Raw genomic sequence first — 23,335 nt, 5'->3', positions numbered from 1 at the left:
AGAGCCTCTCTGCGACAAAACAACCCCAGCACCGATCTCAGAAGCATCCACTTCAACCTGAAAGGGAAGTGAGACATCAGGCTGGCACAAAACAGGCGCCGAAGTAAACCGGCGCTTCAGCTCCTGGAAGGCCTCCACGGCTGCAGGGTCCCAATTAGCCACATCAGAACCTTTCTTGGTCATATCCGTCAAAGGTTTAACAACGCTAGAAAAATTTGCGATAAAGCGACGGTAGAAATTAGCAAACCCCAAGAACTTCTGAAGACTCTTAACAGACGTGGGCTGAGTCCAATCATGAATAGCTCGGACCTTGACTTGGTCCATCTCCACAGCAGAAGGGGAGAAAATAAAACCCAAAAAGGAAACCTTCTGCACTCCAAAGAGACACTTTGAGCCCTTCACAAACAAAGCATTATCACGCAAAACCTGAAACACCATCCTGACCTGCTTTACATGAGAATCCCAATCATCCGAGAAAACCAGAATATCATCCAGATAAACAATCATAAATTTATCCAGATACTTCCGGAAGATATCATGCATAAAGGACTGAAACACTGAAGAAGCATTAGAGAGTCCAAAGGGACACATATATGGGGTTATACAGCCATGATCATGAAAAGTTCCCAAATAATGTGTGAAGTGGTCTGTTTCGGCTGGTATACTTAGATAATATTCCATATCGGGGGATTTTTGATGCTTTAGGTGCCGTTCCCTGAGAATTATGTCTATAAACTGGTACTGGATTTGACATATGACTGCTAGATAGCGATATGAACATGAGGTTATAGTAAATATTAAAGATTATATATAAACATGTGTTTACTTTGTTCATGTGTGTCTATACCGATGCGGTGCCTTGGATTCCTCTTATGGGGCCCACGAGAACAATGCTGGTATAAGTCGCAATGACTATAACGTGTGCCACAAGAAAATGGAGACACCTACTATTATCAGGGCTGTTTGAAGGAGTAGATGGACCTCTAGGGCCCGAAAACGGCGCATGCGCAGTGCAGGCACGCCGAGATTAGTACAGGAATAATGGCGGCCGCTATGTGTGCCATAAGAAAATGGAGATTTCGGTTAGTACCTGCGTCGCCTGAAGGGGTAAGATGGACCTCTAGGGTCCGAAAACGGCGCATGCGCTGCACAGGCACGCTGAAAATAGTATAGGAGTAATGGCGACCGCAATGTGCAATATGAATTTATGGATTGGGGGCATTCATTGGACATCTGCGCTATGATTAGCGTATTAACCCACATGTTCGCAAGTTTGGATTAACTCCCTCTACACCGGTAGGTGGGTGGGAGTGGTATAAGCTATATAAGCTAGTCTGTATCAGTGTTATCCCTGCACCTACAACCAGGCACAGCATATCACCGATGTGGTAACACACGGTTCTTTTTCCCATGTGCCTCCTGAGGAACCATATCATGGGGGGGGAAACGCGTAGAGGCGAGATCCGGGCACAGATAAGTGCACCAGAGTTTTTAATCATTTAATATCTTGATCTTTTCACCATATATTATCTGATATAGCAATGCCATTAATGTGTATATGCATCTTTGGTACGTAGAGAATATTGTTATTTTTTGTTTTGTGTGAATAAATCATTAGTATAGCTGGTATATACGGACACTAGGTCTCCTTCACTGTGCTTTTTGGTACTGCAATGACCTTGTGCTCAGAGTATAGCCCACTAATATAGCCCCATAGGCACCTTTCCCTAGGGGGACTCAATTATCTGTAGGGACCTATTAAGGGCATCCAAGGGACAGCCGCCGAGGAGCGGGGGCGCCACTTTGCGATCAAGAGGGTGCCAACCTCCGCTGTTAGGCAGGGCAGTGCGGATAGGGACGCACAAGGGTATAATAGCCGGTGAAGGAGGTTTAGAATAGACTGTCTATTGTGCCGTATAAGTTTTTGCTACGGCGTATCTTTTTGACATTGTGGTATTTGGGTGAAAATTTTATTTGGTATGTGTTTTGTTAGGTGTGGGCCCTAAGTGTGGGCAGTCGTTAGGTGTCCCTAATTACGGTGTACCAGGGATCCATAGGGCATTAAGGGTCAGTCGTCGAGGAGCGGGGGCGCCACATTGCGTCCAAGAGGGTGCCAACCTCCGCAAATAGGTAGGGGACACTATAGGGACGCATAGGTGTCAGATCTTACATAGGTACCCTACCCCTCTGCCCGTGTACACACATACCAGGTAACCCTGTCTATAATAGAAGGGTTTTTTAAGGGGTTGTGTTGGTTTATTTATCCTAATATTATAATAAAGATATTGTTTAAATTAGTTCTTGGTTAAATTTCTGAGTCCAAAGGGCATCACCAAGTATTCAAAATGACCTTCGGGCGTATTGAATGCAGTTTTCCATTCATCTCCCTGCCTAATGCGCACAAGGTTGTACGCACCACGAAGATCTATCTTGGTGAACCACTTGGCACCCTTAATCCGAGCAAACAAGTCTGACAATAGTGGCAAAGGATACTGAAACTTAACAGTGATTTTATTCAGAAGCCGATAGTCTATACAAGGTCTCAAAGACCCGTCCTTCTTGGCCACAAAAAAAAATCCCGCACCAAGAGGGGAAGAGGATGGACGAATATGCCCCTTCTCCAAAGACTCCTTGACATAAGAACGCATCGCGGCATGCTCGGGTACAGACAAATTAAATAATCGTCCCTTAGGAAATTTACTGCCAGGAATCAAATCTATAGCGCAGTCACAGTCCCTATGAGGAGGAAGATCACTGGACCTGGACTCACTGAATACATCCTGATAGTCACACAAATACTCAGGAACCTCTGAAGGAGTAGAAGTAGCAATAGACACCGGCGGAGAATCGCAATGAATTCCCTGACAACCCCAAATCGACACAGACATAGCCTTCCAATCCAAAACAGGATTATGGGTCTGTAACCATGGCAGACCTAACACGACCAAATCACTCATTTTATGCAGAACAAGAAAACGAATCACCTCCCGATGTTCAGGAGTCATGCACATGGTCACTTGTGTCCAAAACTGCGGTTTATTTTCCGCCAGTGGCGTAGCATCAATTCCTCTGAGAGGAATAGGAATTTTTAAAGGCTCCAGGACAAAACCGCAGCGCTTGGCAAACGACAAGTCCATAAGACTCAGGGCAGCACCTGAATCCACAAACGCCATAACTTGGTAGGAAGACAATGAACAAATTAAAGTCACAGACAAAATAAATTTAGGCTGCAAATTACCAATGGAGACAGGACTGACAACCTTGGTTAGGCGTTTAGAGCATGCTGATATAACATGCGTAGAATCACCACAGTAAAAACACAGCCCATTCTGTCGTCTATGATTTTGTCGTTCGGTTCTAGTCAGGATTCTATCACATTGCATTGCTGGATCGGGGTTTCTATCACATTGCATTGAAACAGGTGTCTGTCCAGACAACACCGCCAGAGGATTAGCGGATTTGCGCTCCCGCAAACGCCGATCAATCTGAATAGCCAGCGCCATAGAATCATTCAGACTTGTAGGAATTGTGAAACCCACCATCACATTCTTAATGGCTGCAAAAAGGCTTTTTCTAAATTTCTAAAATTTGCGGCCAGAGCACATTCATTCCATTGAGTAAGCACGGACCATTTCCGAAATTTTTGGCAATACACTTCGGCTTCATCCTGGCCCTGAGAGATAGCCAGTAGAGCTTTTTCTGCCTGAATTTCAAGATTAGGCTCCTCATAAAGCAATCCGAGCGCCAGAAAAAACGCATCGACATCCGCCAATGCCGGATCTCCTGGCGCTAACGAGAAAGCCCAATCCTGAGGGTCGCCACGCAAAAAGGAGATAACAATTTTAACTTGCTGAGCTGAATCTCCAGACGAACGAGGTTTCAAAGATAGAAACAATTTACAATTATTCCTAAAATTCCTAAATTTAAATCGATCTCCAGAGAACAGCTCAGGAATAGGTATCTTAGGCTCAGACATAGGACTGCTAACAACAAAATCCTGAATGCTCTGCACTCGTGCAGCAAGCTGATCCACACTAGTAATCAAGGTCTGAACATTCATGTCTGCAGCAAAGCTTACAGCCACTCTGAGAAAAAGGGGAAGGAAGAAAGAGGAGAAAAAAAACCTCAGAACTCCTTTTCTTTTAATCCCACTTCTGCAATGCATTAACTATTCATGGCCTGGCATACTGTTATGATCCCAATGGCAAGGATCTCAGAGATTACAGCAAAAGTCTGCAAACATAAATACCAGCTCATAGGGACGTGGTAACTAGGCTGACCATATACCTGATCCTAGCACAAACACTAACAGTAGCCGGGGAATGTGCCTACGTTGATCCTAGACGTCTCGCGCCAGCCGGAGAACTAACTAACCCTATCAGGGAAAATAAGACCTCTCTTGCCTCCAGAGAAAAGACCCCAAAGTAATATAAGCCCCCAACAAATAATAACGGTGAGGTAAGAAGAAAAGACAAACGTAAGAATGAACTAGATTTTAGCAAAGAGAGGCCCACTGACTAATAGCAGAAAATAGTAAGATGACTTATATGGTCAGCAAAAAACCCTGCAAAATATCCACGCTGAATATCCAAGAACCCCCAAACCGACTAACGGTGAGGGGGGAGAATATCTGATCCACACTAGTAATCAAGGTCTGAACATTCATGTCTGCAGCAAAGCTTACAGCCACTCTGAGAAAAAGGGGAAGGAAGAAAGAGGAGAAAAAAAACCTCAGAACTCCTTTTCTTTTAATCCCACTTCTGCAATGCATTAACTATTCATGGCCTGGCATACTGTTATGATCCCAATGGCAAGGATCTCAGAGATTACAGCAAAAGTCTGCAAACATAAATACCAGCTCATAGGGACGTGGTAACTAGGCTGACCATATACCTGATCCTAGCACAAACACTAACAGTAGCCGGGGAATGTGCCTACGTTGATCCTAGACGTCTCGCGCCAGCCGGAGAACTAACTAATCCTATCAGGGAAAATAAGACCTCTCTTGCCTCCAGAGAAAAGACCCCAAAGTAATATAAGCCCCCAACAAATAATAACGGTGAGGTAAGAAGAAAAGACAAACGTAAGAATGAACTAGATTTTAGCAAAGAGAGGCCCACTGACTAATAGCAGAAAATAGTAAGATGACTTATATGGTCAGCAAAAAACCCTGCAAAATATCCACGCTGAATATCCAAGAACCCCCAAACCGACTAACGGTGAGGGGGGAGAATATCAGCCCCCTAGAGCTTCCAGCAATATCAGGAATCACATATTGTACAAGCTGGACAAAAATATGAACAAAGCAAAATAACCAAAAATAAGAAAGCAGGACTTAGCTTATCTTGCAAAGAACCAGGACCTGAAGACAGGAGCAAACAGAAATGAACTGATTACAACGATGCCAGGCACTGGACTGAGAATCCAGGAAGTTTAAATAGCAACACCCCAGGCCTAACGAAGCAGGTGAGTACCAACCTGGTAAAAGACAATCCAAGTGCCAAATCACTAGTGACCACAAGAGGGAGCCAAGAAGTATAGTTCACATCAGTTCCCTCATGCCCGAGTTTTTGCACTTGAGCTCGGTTTTTCACGAAGGACTCAAGGCTTTGGGTGACCGAATGGATATTTCACTTAGCCACATGAATACACATATCCAGGAGGTCACCAAAAGCCTTTACCAAATAAAAGCCGACCTCCAGAGGCCAGCACATCATTTTTTTAACCAAATTGAGCAGGGCATGTCGGAACACCTTACTCCTGATCTCCAGCTGAGTGTCATGCAGGCCTGCAATGCTGCTTACGTGCAGGCTATGCAGCAGAGTCGGTATTTTCAGCAGACAGTGGCGGCATATCCACCTGTGCCTTCACTGTCACGATTAACCTCAATGCCGACCTCTGCTGCATACCACTGCACGGCCACCTCTATTCCTAGCACTGCCGGACACCAGTACAGCACCACCACCATGCCGAGTGCTGTTGGACAGCCCACCGCCACCATGACAACCGCTGCTCCTGCTTGGACCTCCTCCACTGACACGACGATGCAGCAGGACCCAGGCATGGCCTTCCGTACTGCCACCATGACGATGCAGCAGGACCCTGGCATGGCCTTCCGTACCGCCACCACCACGATGCAGCAGGACCCTGGCATGGCCTTCCGTACCGCCACCACCACGATGCAGCAGGACCCTGGCATGGCCTTCCGTACTGCCAGCACCACGATGCAGCAGGACCCTGGCATGGCCTTCCGTACCGCCACCACCACGATGCAGCAGGACCCTGGCATGGCCTTCTGCTCTACAAGCACTATGGACTCTGGCATGGCTGCACGCTCTACGAGCACTATGGACTCTGGCATGGCTGCACGCTCTACGAGCACTATGGACTCTGGCACAGTGCAGCCGGACCCAAACAGGTCACCCACCACGACCATGCCATGACAAATGAGTCCTCCGAGGCTTCCCAGAACCCGTCAATGCCAGAAATTTAAAAAAAAAACAAAAAAAAACAGCGGACTCTTAGTATTCCTCCCCCTTCACCTCCCAGTGTGTCTGTAATGTCAGGTTTGTCTCACCCTTCCAGTGCATCTCAAGCCTCTCATGTGTCAAGCCCTATCCCCGAACTACCAGACCCCACAAGTTTCATGGCCCCTTCTCCTGCCACCGCTGCGTCGTCCACTGTTAGCCAGGCCTCACTGCTTCACACCCCCCGTTTACATCACTCTACCCCAAGCAGGCGCAGTTAAATAAAAAGTTTGTTTAAAAAAATATATATATATTATTTTTTGCCCCCAATTATGTGTGGTTTATTGTGTATTTCGCCGACGTCAACACACACCGTGCGCCAATCACTTAATTTTTGGGCCACATCAAAGCTCCAGTAGTTAGCAAATAAAAGACTGCAGCTTTGTGTGTCTTTAGTATAGAGATATGAGGTGGGCCAAAAAATTAATTCATGTATTATCTCCATAATCTCTTCCTTCTGCTTAGTCTGTGACTAGTGTTGCAGTCTGAAGAGAAAATGGCGGAAATACAATGCAGAACTATACTCAACAGGTCAGGTGTCAAAAAACTCATTAGTTAGGACACCTGACCGGGTGAGTAGAGAACTGCTTTGTATAACCTCAATTTTCTCTTCTGTGTACATAATCTATTCCACACAAAGTGAAGGGACGATGGTGGTCATACACGGCATATCTATGCTCACCTGCACAGGTGTCAGAAATAGTGAATTCATGAGGCTGTTATATGTGCATCATGAATTCATTATTTCTGACATCTGACTTGATGAGTATAGATCTCTTTAGTATGACAGTCATTGTCTCTTCAGTCTGTGTCTAATGGATACTGCAGAACAGAATCAGGACGCAATGACGTCAACAAGCTTACCACTAAAGCAACATGGCTGCCGTCACACTAGCAGTATGTGGCCAGTCTTTTTTTATCAGTATTTGTAAGCCAAAACAAGGAGTGGAACAATTAGAGGTAAATTATAATATTAACATAATAACTAGCACCTCTGCCTTTATCACCCACTCCTGGTTTTGGATTACAAATACTGATATTAAATACAGACCAAATACTGCTAGTTTTAGGACAGCCTTGGTTTGTAGAGGAAATACATAGAAGACACGGTCAAGACAACCAAAAATAAAGTTTATTAATGAGAAATATTATTAACATTTAAGAAAATTACTGGTACAGATAAAATTACAACAGGACATTTACACAACATTGTCCTGCCATGACACACGTCCAATATCAGAATCAAAAAAGGCAGCAAATTGGTTCCGCATGTGGCCAACTGCTGCAGTTGACCGCAGCGGGTGATGCTGGTAATCGGGCAGTGGGTGTGCATATGGTTCATCCAGTTCAATGGTGGGTCGCTCCTTTGCCATTATATAATTGTGCAGAACCAGACAGGCTTTGACCACCTCGTCGACTGTCTCCATTTTTAGATTAATGGCTGATGCAAGAATGCGCCATTTTGAGACTAGAATGCCAAAGGTACACTCTACTCTTCTTCGGGCCCTGGTCAGTCTGTAGTTAAAGATCCTTTTAGTGTGGTTCAAGTCCCGACTGGAATATGGCTTCAGTAGGTCTTCACACATCTGAAAGGCCTTATCCCCAACCATAACAAATGGCATCGGTGGACCTTGAGTGTTGGGGAGCGGTTGTGGCCGTGGAAAATTAAAATTTTTGCCATACACACGGCGGCCCATATCAGAGTTCTTAAAAGTCTGGGAATCGTTGCCACGGCCAAAAGCTCCAATGTCCACGGCGATGAAGCGACAGTCCGCATCGGCTATTGCCATGAGCACAACAGAAAAATATTTTTTATAATTGAAGTACTCCGATCCTGTTCTGGCTGGTTTGATAATGCGAATGTGCTTTCCATCCACCGCTCCTAAACAGTTTGGGAAATCACACACACTCCAGAATTTTTCCGCAATTTCAAGCCACATGTTCAAGGTGGGTAGGGGTATAAACTCGTCCCGGAGTACATTCCACAAAGCCCGACAGGTGTCCGCAACTATTCCGGACAGGGTGGATATTCCAAGCCGGTATTGGAAGTGGAGGGATGATAAACTCTCTCCGGTTGCCAGAAATCTGTAAGAAAAAAAAATAAAATTACAATCTATTCTATTTATCGTGTGGTTACACTAAAGACAGAAAGGAAAATACCCCAAAAATACATGTCAGAACACCCAAAATTTGGACTGTCATTGGTTTAGATTTGGAACGTACCTTAATGTAACCAGCAGACGTTCCTCGGGTGGAATCGCTCTACGGAGCTGGGAGTCCTGTCTCCGTATGGTTCCTTGGACACGAGCAAGCAAATCCCGGAACGAGTCTTGCGACATCCTTGTATATTCATGGAATTTCTCGGGGTTGGCATTAAGCTCGCCACACAGCGTGTGATAGGCTCCACGGCTCTCACGTAGTTCGATAATGGCGTGTCTCCAAAAACGCCTACACCGTCTCCTTCTCCATCTTTCGCGATTTCTGTCTTGCTCCCAAGCAAGCGCACAGGCAAGAAACAGCTTGATGCTTAAATCCAGGTTGAAATAAAAGCTCTCCATGCGAAGATCCATTCTGACACAGGATACAGGAGCAAATTCTGAACATTTCAGCTGTTCAAGGGTCTATATATAGAGATCCCATAATACACGCCCTCTGTAGTCCCATTGGCTCTGTCTGGTTATCTAGATTTTTTTCCTGTTTAATTTTTCACCCTGCGCACCAAACACGCAAACGCAGGTAAAAACGCATGGAAACACCCGTACAAACGTGGCGTTTTTTTTAACAGCATGCGTTCCCGCATGCGTCTAAAAAACGCCGCGTTTGTACGTGTTTCCATGCGTTTTTTCCTGCACTTGCGGATGCGGATTAAACACTGCGGATTCTAACGCTAATGTGAAACTAGCCTTCATCGGCGCTTCCGGCCATCGGGCCGGAAATGAGCGCATCGCCGACCCCATCACATGATCGGGGGTCAGTGATGCGTCGGCATAGCAACCAGAGGTCTCCTTGAGACCTCTACGGTTGCTGATGCCGGCTTGCTGTGAGCACCACCCTGTGGTCGGCGTTCATAGCAAGCCTGTAATTCAGCTACATAGGAACGATCTGATGATGGCTGAGGCTATTGAAGCATAGCAAAAGTAAAAAGAAAAAGTTTAAAAAAATATGAAAAAATAAAAAAAAATAAAAGTTTAAATCACCCCCCTTTCGCCCCATCCAAAATAAAATAAAAAAAATCAAACACACACATATTTGGTATCGCCACGTTCAGAATCGCCCGATCTATCAATAAAAAAAAGCATTAACCTGATCGCTAAACAGTGTAGCGAGAAAAAAATTTGAAATGCCAGAATTACGTTTTTTTGGTCGCCATGACATTGCATTAAAATGCAATAATGGGCGATCAAAAGAACGTATCTACACAAAAGTGGTATCATTAAAAACGTCAGCTCGGCACGCAAAAAATAAGCCCTCACCCCAGACCCCAGATCACGAAAAATGGAGACGCTACCGGTATTGGAATATGGTGCAATTTGTTTTTTTTAGCAAAGTTTTGATTTTTTTTTCACCACTTAGATAAAAAATAACCTAGTCATGTTAGGTGCCTATGAACTCGCAATGACCTGGAGAATCATAATGGCAGGTCAGTTTTAGCATTTAGAGAACCTAGCAAAAAAGCCAAGCAAAAAAATAGTGTGGGATTGCACTTTTTTTGCAATTTCACCACACTTGGAATTTTTTTCCCGTTTTCTAGTACAAAATATGGCAAAACCAATGGTGTTGTTCAAAAGTACAACTCGTCCTGCAAAAAATAAGCCCTCGCATGGTCATATTGATTGAAAAATAAAAAAGTTATGGTTCTGGGAAGGAGGGGAGCGAAAAACGAAAACGCAGAAATGAAAAAGGGCTACAGCGTGAAGGGGTTAATAGCGGCGAGTGAATCGCGATTACACCTGCCGCTATTGCGGGCACATGTCAGCTGTACAAAACAGCTGACATGTCCCGGCTTTGATGCGGGCTCACCGCCGCAGCCCGCATCAAAGCGGGGGTACCGACCTCTGCAGTAATAGTGCGGCAGAGGTCGGTAAGGTGTTAATCATTACACATAGCGATTCTTTACTGTAAGAGCAGTGAGACTATGGACTAAAAACACTTCAACGATTGTCTGGATGCCTTATATATTACAGGTCATGAAAAGAGGTTGATCCGAAGAACTAGTCTGATTGCCATATGTAGAGTTGGGAAATAATTTTGACCCTAACATGGGGCAGGCAGCTTCTGCCTCGTGAGTCTTTTGTCTTCCACTGGGTCAATATATTTGGTGTAGGTTGAACTTCATGCATTTATATCTACCTTTACATAATGAAACTATGAAAAATGTCTCTTTTGGATGATTATACATACAAACATGTGAATCTGGAGTTCTGGGTTCTAATCCCATAAAGGACAACATTTGCAAGGAGTTTGTAGTTTCCTCCCACGCTCCAAAAAATACTGATAGGGAATTTAGAGTGTGATCCCCAATGGGAACAGTGAGGATGATATCTGTAAAGTGCTGCTAAACAAACACAGAAGTGTAACTAAAAACTGACCTCAAAAGAAGATGGAAAATCTTTATACAGTGAGCACCCTAATGGGGCTGCAGGTAAATCTGTTCCTGTGCGACAAGAATCAAAGAAAACAGTTCAGTGAGATTTTATATGCAATAGTCTTATCAGAAAGAGGAATTGAACGCAAGCGCCACCTATTGGATGTATCAATCCCGAATGTTACCGTAATATCGACCCTTTAATGAGCCTTGTCACATGATAATAATTTTTTTTTTTTCTATAGCGCCTATCTATTCTGAAGCCCTTTACAATTCAGTGGGAGCTTGAACAAATAAGATGAGGCAATATAGAGTAACATATAATGACTGAACACATATCAAGAGGAGTGAAGCCCTGCTCGCAAGCTTACAATCTATCAACACATGACATAATTAAAAGGAACCTGTAATGTAAAAAATAAAAAAATACTATTAACCTGCAGATATGCAGGTTAATAGCATCATAAAGTTGCCCACCGCCCACACTGGAGGTCTCACTGCCAGGAGGTAATGAACTTTATTCCTCCTGGCAGCCTCGGGCTTTCGCTCATAGAGGTTGGTTGGCTGGCTTCAGTCATCCACCCCCAAAAACTGAAAGCCCAACACTGCCTAAAGGAATAAGTTCATTTCTTCCCGTCATACTTTTAACCCCTTAACGACCGCCTATACGCCTTTTAACGGTGGCACTTAAGGTTACTTATTCCTCAGAGCCGCTTTTAACAGCGCTGAGAAATAAGTATACAGCGCCCCCAGCGTCAGAATTTCTTTGGGGTCTCGACTACCGGGGTAGCTGAGACCCCAGAGAACATGATTCGGGCCATTTTTTGTCGACCCCAGTTTTGCAATCGCCATTATTAATGGAATAACGGTGACCGCAAAAAAAAAAAAAAAAAAAAAAAGTCTGATTTCCCATTTAATTTCTCTCTCCTCTGATGTGATCCCCTCCTTCCCAGAGGAGAGAAATGGGGTCCTCGATCCTCACCCGGTACCTATGGTGTCCCTGAATCCCCCGTGAAGTTCTCCGGCCGGTGGAGTCTTCCTCTGAGAAGAAAATGGCGGGCGCATGCCGCTGAGATCTGCCAACCTGCACTCGGCAACAATAGGAAATTTTTCCTACTGGTTCATTTTGATCACTGTGATAGACCCTATCACAGTGATCAAAATAAAAATATAGTAAATCAAAACCCGCTTTATCAGCCCCTTAGTTAGGTAAAAATAATAAAGTAAAAAAAAATATTTATTTCCATTTTTCCATTAGGGTTAGGGTTGGGCTAAAGTTAGGGATGGGCTAGGGTTGAGCTAGGGCTAGGGTTAGGCTAAAGTTAGGGTTATGGTTGGGATTACGGTTAGTGTTGGGATTAGGGGTGTGTTAGGGTTATGGTTGGGATTAGGGTTAGGGGTGTGTTGGGGTTAGGGTTGTAGTTAGAATTGGGGGGGTTCCACTGTTTAGGTACATCAAGGGGTCTCCAAACGCAACATGGCGCCACCATTGATTCAAGCCAAATTTACGTACAAAAAGTCAAACGGTGCTCCCTCCCTTCTGAGCTCTGCCATGCGCCCAAACAGTGGCTTTCCCCCACATACGGGGCATATTCAGGAGAAATTGCACAACAAATGTTGCAGTCCATTTTATCCTGATACCCTTGTGAAAATGTAAAAATGTGGTTCCAAAGTAAAATGCTAATTTTTTCCTTCCGCATTGCTCTAGTTCTCGTGAAGCACCTGAAGGGCTAATAAACTTCTTGAATATGGTTTTGCGCACCTTGAGGGGAGCAGTTTTTAGAATGGTGTCACTTTTGGGTATTTTCTGTTACATTGACCCCACCAAACTCACTTCAAATGTGAGATGGTCCCTAAAAAATGGTTTTGTAAATTTTGTTGCAAAAATGAGAAATCGCTGGTCAACTTTTAACTCTTATAACGTCCTAACAAAAAAAAATTATGATTCCTTATTGTGCTGATGTAAAGTAGACATGTAGGAAATGTTATTTATTATTATTATTATTTTGTGTGACATAACTCTCTGATTTGAGGGTAGAAAAATTAAAAGTTTGAAAATTGCAAAAATTTCAAATTTTTTGCCAAATTTCAATTTTTTCATAAATAAACGCAAGTTATGTCGAAGACATTTTACCACTAACATGAAGCACAATATGTCACGAAAAAACAATCTCAGAATCAGTGGGATCCATTGAAGAGTTCCTGAGTTATAACCTCATAAAGTGACAGTGGTCAGAATTGTAAACATTGGCCTGGTCATTAAGTACCAAATTGGCTCCGTCACTAAGGGGTTAAATAATAAGGAATAAAAGCTTAATTTCTCATGTAGAGGTGCTGTAGATTAATTAACGAGTGTCTAGATTTCAGCTGATTGATGAGATCCTTCTAAGGCCAAGTTCACGACTGTGTAAAAAAAAACTTGGCGATGCTGAAGTTGGTTTCTTTTTCGGCAGTTTCTGTTATTTACAGGTTTAACGATAAAAAATCACAATAATAAAACACAATGAGCGAGGAGCCCTAATGTGGATACAGATAAAAGAAACTACAAAAATGATCAAACTGGCACAAAAATAATCAAGAAAGAGGGCACCGAAGGGCGTTATTGAAAGGGTTAAATGACTTTGGGCCACTGATCTCACAAAACCGTTACATAGATAATGATGCCCCGCATCAAATTCAGGTTACTCCAGCCTGGCCCAAATGGGTCCTGGGCATCAGAACTGGCATTAAAGTGCCAACATCAGTTAGTTAAATCTGGAAGAATTTGTTATTTACCCACTTTGATGCCAGTTCTGATGCCCAGAACCCATTTGGGCCAGGCTGGAGTAACCTGAATTTGATGCGGGGCATCATTATTACTATGTATTATTACTATGTAACGGTTTTGTGAGATCAGTGGCCCAAAGTCATTTAACCCTTTCAATAACGCCCTTCGGTGCCCTCTTTCTTAATTATTTTTGTGCCAGTTTCATAATTTTTGTAGCTGCTATTAAGTGTATTTACATCAGGGCTTCTTGCTGCGTTGGGTTTTGTTATTGTGGTTTTTGTTGTTAAAATTGTAAAAAAAAAAAAGAAAATAAATTGCAGAATAAGAAACCAACTTCAGCAACGTTTCCCATCACTGTAAACAGACTTGTTTGAAATATCAACAATCAGTCGTCATAAACATACAATGCACTACAACCCAGCGGAGGCTCAGACCCAACAGACGCTCAGACAAAGCGGAGGCTCAGACCCAGCAGAGGCCCAGACCCAGCGGAGGCCAGGACCCAGCAGAGGCCCAGACCCAGCAGAGGCCCAGACCCAGCGGAGGCCAGGACCCAGCAGAGGCCCAGACCCAGCAGAGGCCCAGACCCAGCAGAGGCCCAGACCCAGCAGAAGCTCTGACCCAGGAGAGGCTCAGGCACAGTGGAGGCCCAACCCCAGCAGAGGCTCATACCCAGGGGAGGCCCAGACCCAGCGGAGGCTAAGACCCAGACCCAGGAGAGGCCCAGACCCAACGGAGGCCCAGACCCAGCGGAGGCCCAGACCCAGCGGAGGCCCAGACCCAGCAGAGGCCCAGACCCAGCAGAAGCTCTGACCCAGGAGAGGCTCAGGCACAGTGGAGGCCCAACCCCAGCAGAGGCTCATACCCAGGGGAGGCCCAGACCCAGCGGAGGCTAAGACCCAGACCCAGGAGAGGCCCAGACCCAACGGAGGCCCAGACCCAGCGGAGGCCCAGACCCAGCGGAGGCCCAGACCCAGCAGAGGCCCAGACCCAGCAGAGGCTAAGACCCAGCAGAGGCCCAGACCCAGCGGAGGCTAAGACCCAGCAGAGGCACAGGCACAGCAGAGGCTCAGACCCAGCGGAGGCCCAGACCCAGCTGAGGCTCAGACCCAGCGGAGGCTCAGACAAAGCGGAGGCTCAGACAAAGCGGAGGATCAGACCCAGCAAAGGCCCAGACCCAGCAGAGGCTCAGGCACAGCAGAGGCTCAGGCACAGCGGAGGCCCAGACCCAGCGGAGGCTCAGACCCAGCAAAGGCCCAGGCACAGCAAAGGCTCAGGCACAGAGGAGGCCCAAACCCAGCGGAGGCCCAGACCCAGGGGAGGCTCAGGCACAGCGGAGGCTCAGACCCAGCGGAGGCTCATGCACAGCGGAGTCCCAGACCCAGCAGAGGCCCAGATTCAGAGGAGGCCCAGACCCAGGGGAGGCTCAGGCACAGCGGAGGCCCAGACCCAGCAGAGGCTCAGACCCAGGGGAGGCTCAGGCACAGAGGAGGCTCAGACCCAGCAGAGGCTCAGGCACAGCGGAGGCTCAAGCACAGAGGAGGCCCAGACCTAGCAGAGGCCCAGGCACAGCAGAGGCCCCGACCCAGCAGAGGCTCAGACCCAGCGGAGGCCCAGACCCAGCACACAAGAAGCACACGTCATGAGAGTACAACACAGCTTTTAGTGCCCAGGTACCAAGCACAGGCTGGCAGTTGTCTCCGCCCCCTCCTAATTGTAGCCACTAATAGAAGCACAAAGCAGATCCTGGAAGCAGGACAAGCACTAGTATCCCTGGGTTGCAAGATGACCGTGGCTGCTCATGGTTGTCCTGGTGTGTGGTACTGACAGCCCCCTGAACTGGTCACACACTGATGCGAAACGAGGAGCGGTGGCATCAGCGATCACTGTCCTACATCATTGAGGACTGTCAGGAGCAGCGCCACCTACCGGCCTATATGTTGTGCTGCATCTCCCACCCTCCACAGTAGTGGTGACGTCACAGGCTGGTGGCGATGGCTGAGACGGGCCCTGGGCGATCTCTGGGCTCCTATTCCCCTGTAGACTACATGAGCATCACCAGCTTTCCCCGTCTGCCAGAAGAGGAGACCGGGGCAGAGCCTGTGCCGAGATCGGGGGAGGATGATACTTTCCTGGGGGAGCATGACTCCGGTAACCTGCTGACGCCTTGCTCCGTGTAATAAATAGTGTGTACATTTAGAGCGGGCGTGCATGTGTCCTCTGTACCGTGTCCCGCGTCATCCCATGTACACCGTGCATGCTCGCTGCATGGGTCAGCCCTAGTGTGCCTGCATCGTATGGACGCTGCTCACTAGTCTCCATCACATGTACCAATGTGTATGTGTCTCCTCACCATATATATCACTGTGCCTCACCCCCTCACTACATGTACCAGCGTATATCACCCCTCACTACATGTACCAGCGTATATCACCCCCTCACTACATGTACCAGTGTATATCACCCCTCACTACATGTACCAGCGTATATCACCCCCTCACTACATGTACCAGTGTATATCACCCCCTCACTCCATGTACCAGCATATATCACCCCCTCACTACATGTACCAGCATATATCACCCCTCACTACATGTACCAGCATATATCACCCCTCACTACATGTACCAGCGTATATTACTCCCTCATTACATGTACCAGCATATATCACCCCCTCACTAGATGTACCAGTGTACATCACCCCCTCACTACATGTACCAGCATATATCACCCCTCACTACATGTACCAGCATATATCACCCCTCATTACATATACCAGCATATATCACCCCCTCACTAGATGTACCAGTGTACATCACCCCCTCACTACATGTACCAGCATATATCACCCCTCACTACATGTACCAGCATATATCACCCCTCACTACATGTACCAGCGTATATCACCCCCTCACTACATGTACCAGTGTATATCACCCCCTCACTCCATGTACCAGCATATATCACCCCTCACTCCATGTACCAGCGTATATTACTCCCTCATTACATGTACCAGCATATATCACCCCCTCACTAGATGTACCAGTGTACATCACCCCCTCACTACATGTACCAGCATGTATCACCCCTCACTACATGTACCAGCATATATCACCCCTCATTACATGTACCAGCATATATCACTCCCTCATTACATGTACCAGCATATATCACCCCCTCACTAGATGTACCAGTGTACATCACCCCCTCACTACATGTACCAGCATATATCACCCCTCACTACATGTACCAGCATATATCACCCCTCACTACATGTACCAGCGTATATCACCCCCTCACTACATGTACCAGTGTATATCACCCCCTCACTCCATGTACCAGCATATATCACCCCTCACTCCATGTACCAGCATATATCACCCCTCACTACATGTACCAGTGTATATCACCCCCTCACTATATGTACCAGCATATATCACCCCCTCACTACATGTACCAGCATATATCACCCCTCACTACATGTACCAGCATATATCACCCCTCACTACATGTACCAGCGTATATCACCCCCTCACTACATGTACCAGTGTATATCACCCCCTCACTCCATGTACCAGCATATATCACCCCTCACTCCATGTACCAGCGTATATTACTCCCTCATTACATGTACCAGCATATATCACCCCCTCACTAGATGTACCAGTGTACATCACCCCCTCACTACATGTACCAGCATGTATCACCCCTCACTACATGTACCAGCATATATCACCCCTCATTACATGTACCAGCATATATCACTCCCTCATTACATGTACCAGCATATATCACCCCCTCACTAGATGTACCAGTGTACATCACCCCCTCACTACATGTACCAGCATATATCACCCCTCACTACATGTACCAGCATATATCACCCCTCATTACATGTACCAGCGTATATCACCCCCTCACTACATGTACCAGTGTATATCACCCCCTCACTCCATGTACCAGCATATATCACCCCTCACTCCATGTACCAGCATATATCACCCCTCACTACATGTACCAGTGTATATCACCCCCTCACTATATGTACCAGCATATATCACCCCCTCACTACATGTACCAGCATATATCACCCACTCACTACATGTACCAGCGTATATCACCCCTTCACTACATGTACCAGCGTATATCAGCCCCTCACCACATGTACCAGTGTATGTCACCCCCTCACTACATGTACCAGCGTCTGTCACCCCCTCGCCACATGTACCAGCATATATCACCCCCTCACTAGATGTACCAGTGTACATCACCCCCTCAGTACATGTAGCAGTGTATATCACTCCCTCATTACATGTACCAGCATATATCACCCCCTCACTAGATGTACCAGTGTACATCACCCCCTCACTACATGTACCAGCATATATCACCCCTCACTACATGTACCAGCGTATATCATCCCCTCACTACATGTACCAGTGTATATTACCCCCTCACTACATGTACCAGCATATATCACCCCTCACTACATGTACCAGCATATATCACCCCTCACTACATGTACCAGCATATATCACCCCCTCACTACATGTACCAGCGTATATCACCCCCTCACTACATGTACCAGCGTATATCACCCCTCACTACATGTACCAGCATATATCACCCCTCACTACATTTACCAGCATATATCACCCCCTCACTACATGTACCAGCGTATATCACCCCCTCACTACATGTACCAGCATATATCACCCCTCACTACATGTACCAGCATATATCACCCCTCACTACATGTACCAGCATATATCACCCCCTCACTACATGTACCAGCATATATCACCCCTCACTACATGTACCAGCATATATCACCCCTCACTACATGTACCAGCATATATCAACCCCTCACTACATGTACCAGCATATATCACCCCTCACTACATGTACCAGCGTATATCACCCCCTCACTACATGTACCAGGGTACATCACCCCCTTGATATGTGTACCAGTGTATATCACCCTATTACTACGTGTAACAGTGTATATAACTTCCTCTCTACATGTACCAGCATATATCACCCCCTCACTACATGTACCAGCATATATCACCCCCTCACTACATGTACCAGCATATATCACCCCTCACTACATGTACAAGCATATATCACCCCCTCACTACATGTACCAGCATATATCACCCCCTCACTACATGTACCACCGTATATCACCCCCTCACTACATGTACCAGCGTATATCACCCCCTCACTACATGTACCAGCGTATATCACCCCCTCACTACATGTACCAGCATATATCACCCCCTCACTACATGTACCAGCATATATCACCCCTCACTACATGTACCAGCATATATCACCCCTCACTACATGTACCAGCATATATCACCCCTCACTACATGTACCAGCATATATCACCCCCTCACTACATGTACCAGCATATATCACCCCCTCACTACATGTACCAGCATATATCACCCCCTCACTACATGTACCAGCATATATCACCCCTCACTACATGTACCAGCGTATATCACCCCCTCACTACATGTGCCAGCATATATCACCCCTCACTACATGTACCAGCATATATCACCCCTCACTACATGTACCAGCATATATCACCCCCTCACTACATGTACCAGCATATATCACCCCTCACTACATGTACCAGCATATATCACCCCCTCACTACATGTACCAGCATATATCACCCCTCACTACATGTACCAGCATATATCACCCCCTCACTACATGTACCAGCATATATCACCCCTCACTACATGTACCAGCATATATCACCCCTCACTACATGTACCAGCATATATCACCCCCTCACTACATGTACCAGCATATATCACCCCCTCACTACATGTACCAGCATATATCACCCCCTCACTACATGTACCAGCATATATTACCCACTCACTACATGTACCAGCATATATCACCCCCTCAGTACATGTACCAGCATATATTACCCCCTCAGTACATGTACCAGCATATATCACCCCTCACTACATGTACCAGCGTATATCACTCCCTCATTACATGTACCAGCATATATCACCCCTCACTAGATGTACCAGTGTACATCACCCCCTCCGTACATGTAGCAGTGTATATCACTCCCTCATTACATGTACCAGCATATATCACCCCTCACTACATGTACCAGCGTATATCACCCCCTCACTACATGTACCAGTGTATATCACCCCCTCACTCCATGTACCAGCATATATCACCCCCTCACTACATGTACCAGCATATATCACCCCCTCACTACATGTACCAGCATATATCACCCCTCACTACATGTATCAGCGTATATCACCCCCTCACTACATGTACCAGTGTATATCACCCCCTCACTATATGTACCAGCATATATCACCCCTCACTACATGTACCAGCGTATATCATCCCCTCACTACATGTACCAGTGTATATTACCCCCTCACTACATGTACCAGCATACATCACCCCCTCACTACATGTACCAGGGTACATCACCCCCTTGATATGTGTACCAGTGTATATCACCCTATTACTACGTGTAACAGTGTATATAACTTCCTCTCTACATGTACCAGCATATATCACCCCCTCACTACATGTACCAGCATATATCACCCCTCACTACATGTACCAGCATATATCACCCCTCACTACATGTACCAGCGTATATCATCCCCTCACTACATGTACCAGCATATATCACCCCTCACTACATGTACCAGCGTATATTACTCCCTCATTACATGTACCAGCATATATCACCCACTCACTACATGTACCAGCGTATATCACCCCCTCACTACATGTACCAGCGTATATCACTCCCTCATTACATGTACCAGCATATATCACCCCCTCAGTACATGTACCAGCATATATCACCCCCTCAGTACATGTACCAGCATATATCACCCCCTCAGTACATGTACCAGCATATATCACCCCTCACTACATGTACCAGCGTATATCACTCCCTCATTACATGTACCAGCATATATCACCCCCTCACTAGATGTACCAGTGTACATCACCCCCTCCGTACATGTAGCAGTGTATATCACTCCCTCATTACATGTACCAGCGTATATCACCCCTCACTACATGTACCAGCGTATATCACCCCCTCACTACATGTACCAGTGTATATCACCCCCTCACTCCATGTACCAGCATATATCACCCCCTCACTACATGTACCAGCATATATCACCCCCTCACTACATGTACCAGCATATATCACCCCTCACTACATGTACCAGCGTATATCACCCCCTCACTACATGTGCCAGCATATATCACCCCTCACTACATGTACCAGCATATATCACCCCTCACTACATGTACCAGCATATATCACCCCCTCACTACATGTACCAGTGTATATCACCCCCTCACTATATGTACCAGCATATATCACCCCTCACTACATGTACCAGCGTATATTACTCCCTCATTACATGTACCAGCATATATCACCCACTCACTACATGTACCAGCGTATATCACCCCCTCACTACATGTACCAGCGTATATCACTCCCTCATTACATGTACCAGCATATATCACCCCCTCACTAGATGTACCAGTGTACATCACCCCCTCCATACATGTACCAGCATATATCACCCCTCACTACATGTACCAGCATATATCACCCCTCATTACATGTACCAGCATATATCACTCCCTCATTACATGTACCAGCATATATCACCCCCTCACTAGATGTACCAGTGTACATCACCCCCTCACTACATGTACCAGCATATATCACCCCTCACTACATGTACCAGCATATATCACCCCTCACTACATGTACCAGCGTATATCACCCCCTCACTACATGTACCAGTGTATATCACCCCCTCACTCCATGTACCAGCATATATCACCCCTCACTACATGTACCAGCATATATCACCCCTCACTACATGTACCAGTGTATATCACCCACTCACTACATGTACCAGCATATATCACCCCCTCACTACATGTACCAGCATATATCACCCACTCACTACATGTACCAGCGTATATCACCCCTTCACTACATGTACCAGCGTATATCAGCCCCTCACCACATGTACCAGTGTATGTCACCCCCTCACTACATGTACCAGGGTCTGTCACCCCCTCACCACATGTACCAGCATATATCACCCCCTCACTAGATGTACCAGTGTACATCACCCCCTCAGTACATGTAGCAGTGTATATCACTCCCTCATTACATGTACCAGCATATATCACCCCCTCACTAGATGTACCAGTGTACATCACCCCCTCACTACATGTACCAGCATATATCACCCCTCACTACATGTACCAGCGTATATCATCCCCTCACTACATGTACCAGTGTATATTACCCCCTCACTACATGTACCAGCATATATCACCCCTCACTACATGTACCAGCGTATATCACCCCCTCACTACATGTACCAGCATATATCACCCCTCACTACATGTACCAGCATATATCACCCCTCACTACATGTACCAGCGTATATCATCCCCTCACTACATGTACCAGTGTATATTACCCCCTCACTACATGTACCAGCATACATCACCCCCTCACTACATGTACCAGGGTACATCACCCCCTTGATATGTGTACCAGTGTATATCACCCTATTACTACGTGTAACAGTGTATATAACTTCCTCTCTACATGTACCAGCATATATCACCCCCTCACTACATGTACCAGCATATATCACCCCTCACTACATGTACCAGCATATATCACCCCTCACTACATGTACCAGCGTATATCATCCCCTCACTACATGTACCAGCATATATCACCCCTCACTACATGTACCAGCGTATATTACTCCCTCATTACATGTACCAGCATATATCACCCACTCACTACATGTACCAGCGTATATCACCCCCTCACTACATGTACCAGCGTATATCACTCCCTCATTACATGTACCAGCATATATCACCCCCTCAGTACATGTACCAGCATATATCACCCCCTCAGTACATGTACCAGCATATATCACCCCCTCAGTACATGTACCAGCATATATCACCCCTCACTACATGTACCAGCGTATATCACTCCCTCATTACATGTACCAGCATATATCACCCCCTCACTAGATGTACCAGTGTACATCACCCCCTCCGTACATGTAGCAGTGTATATCACTCCCTCATTACATGTACCAGCGTATATCACCCCTCACTACATGTACCAGCGTATATCACCCCCTCACTACATGTACCAGTGTATATCACCCCCTCACTCCATGTACCAGCATATATCACCCCCTCACTACATGTACCAGCATATATCACCCCCTCACTACATGTACCAGCATATATCACCCCTCACTACATGTACCAGCGTATATCACCCCCTCACTACATGTGCCAGCATATATCACCCCTCACTACATGTACCAGCATATATCACCCCTCACTACATGTACC

The 23,335-nt window shown here is 46.1% G+C and overlaps 2 protein-coding genes across 3 annotated transcripts in view; one reads left to right on the top strand and one right to left on the bottom strand.

The window, feature by feature from the left end:
- Positions 1–23,335, bottom strand: part of LOC143769001 (ubiquitin carboxyl-terminal hydrolase CYLD-like) — a 198,206-nt gene that overhangs the window by 77,009 nt on the left and 97,862 nt on the right. The window lies entirely within an intron of this gene.
- The window catches only part of GGT7 (gamma-glutamyltransferase 7), a 71,007-nt gene continuing 63,280 nt past the window's right edge, over positions 15,609–23,335 (top strand). The window contains exon 1 of one of the 2 annotated variants that reach the window (XM_077251513.1): positions 15,609–16,030. In XM_077251513.1, coding sequence (XP_077107628.1) covers positions 15,874–16,030 — 157 coding nt within the window. In that variant the 5' untranslated portion in view covers positions 15,609–15,873. The remainder of the gene's footprint in view (positions 16,031–23,335) is intronic. The other variant, XM_077251515.1, reaches the window with a different exon arrangement.

The sequence above is a fragment of the Ranitomeya variabilis genome, chromosome 4, assembly GCF_051348905.1.
Source record: "Ranitomeya variabilis isolate aRanVar5 chromosome 4, aRanVar5.hap1, whole genome shotgun sequence".
NCBI classification, from domain to species: domain Eukaryota; kingdom Metazoa; phylum Chordata; class Amphibia; order Anura; family Dendrobatidae; genus Ranitomeya; species Ranitomeya variabilis.
The sequence above is the reverse complement of the archived record's forward strand: the minus strand, read 5'-3'. Positions and strand labels throughout refer to the sequence as shown.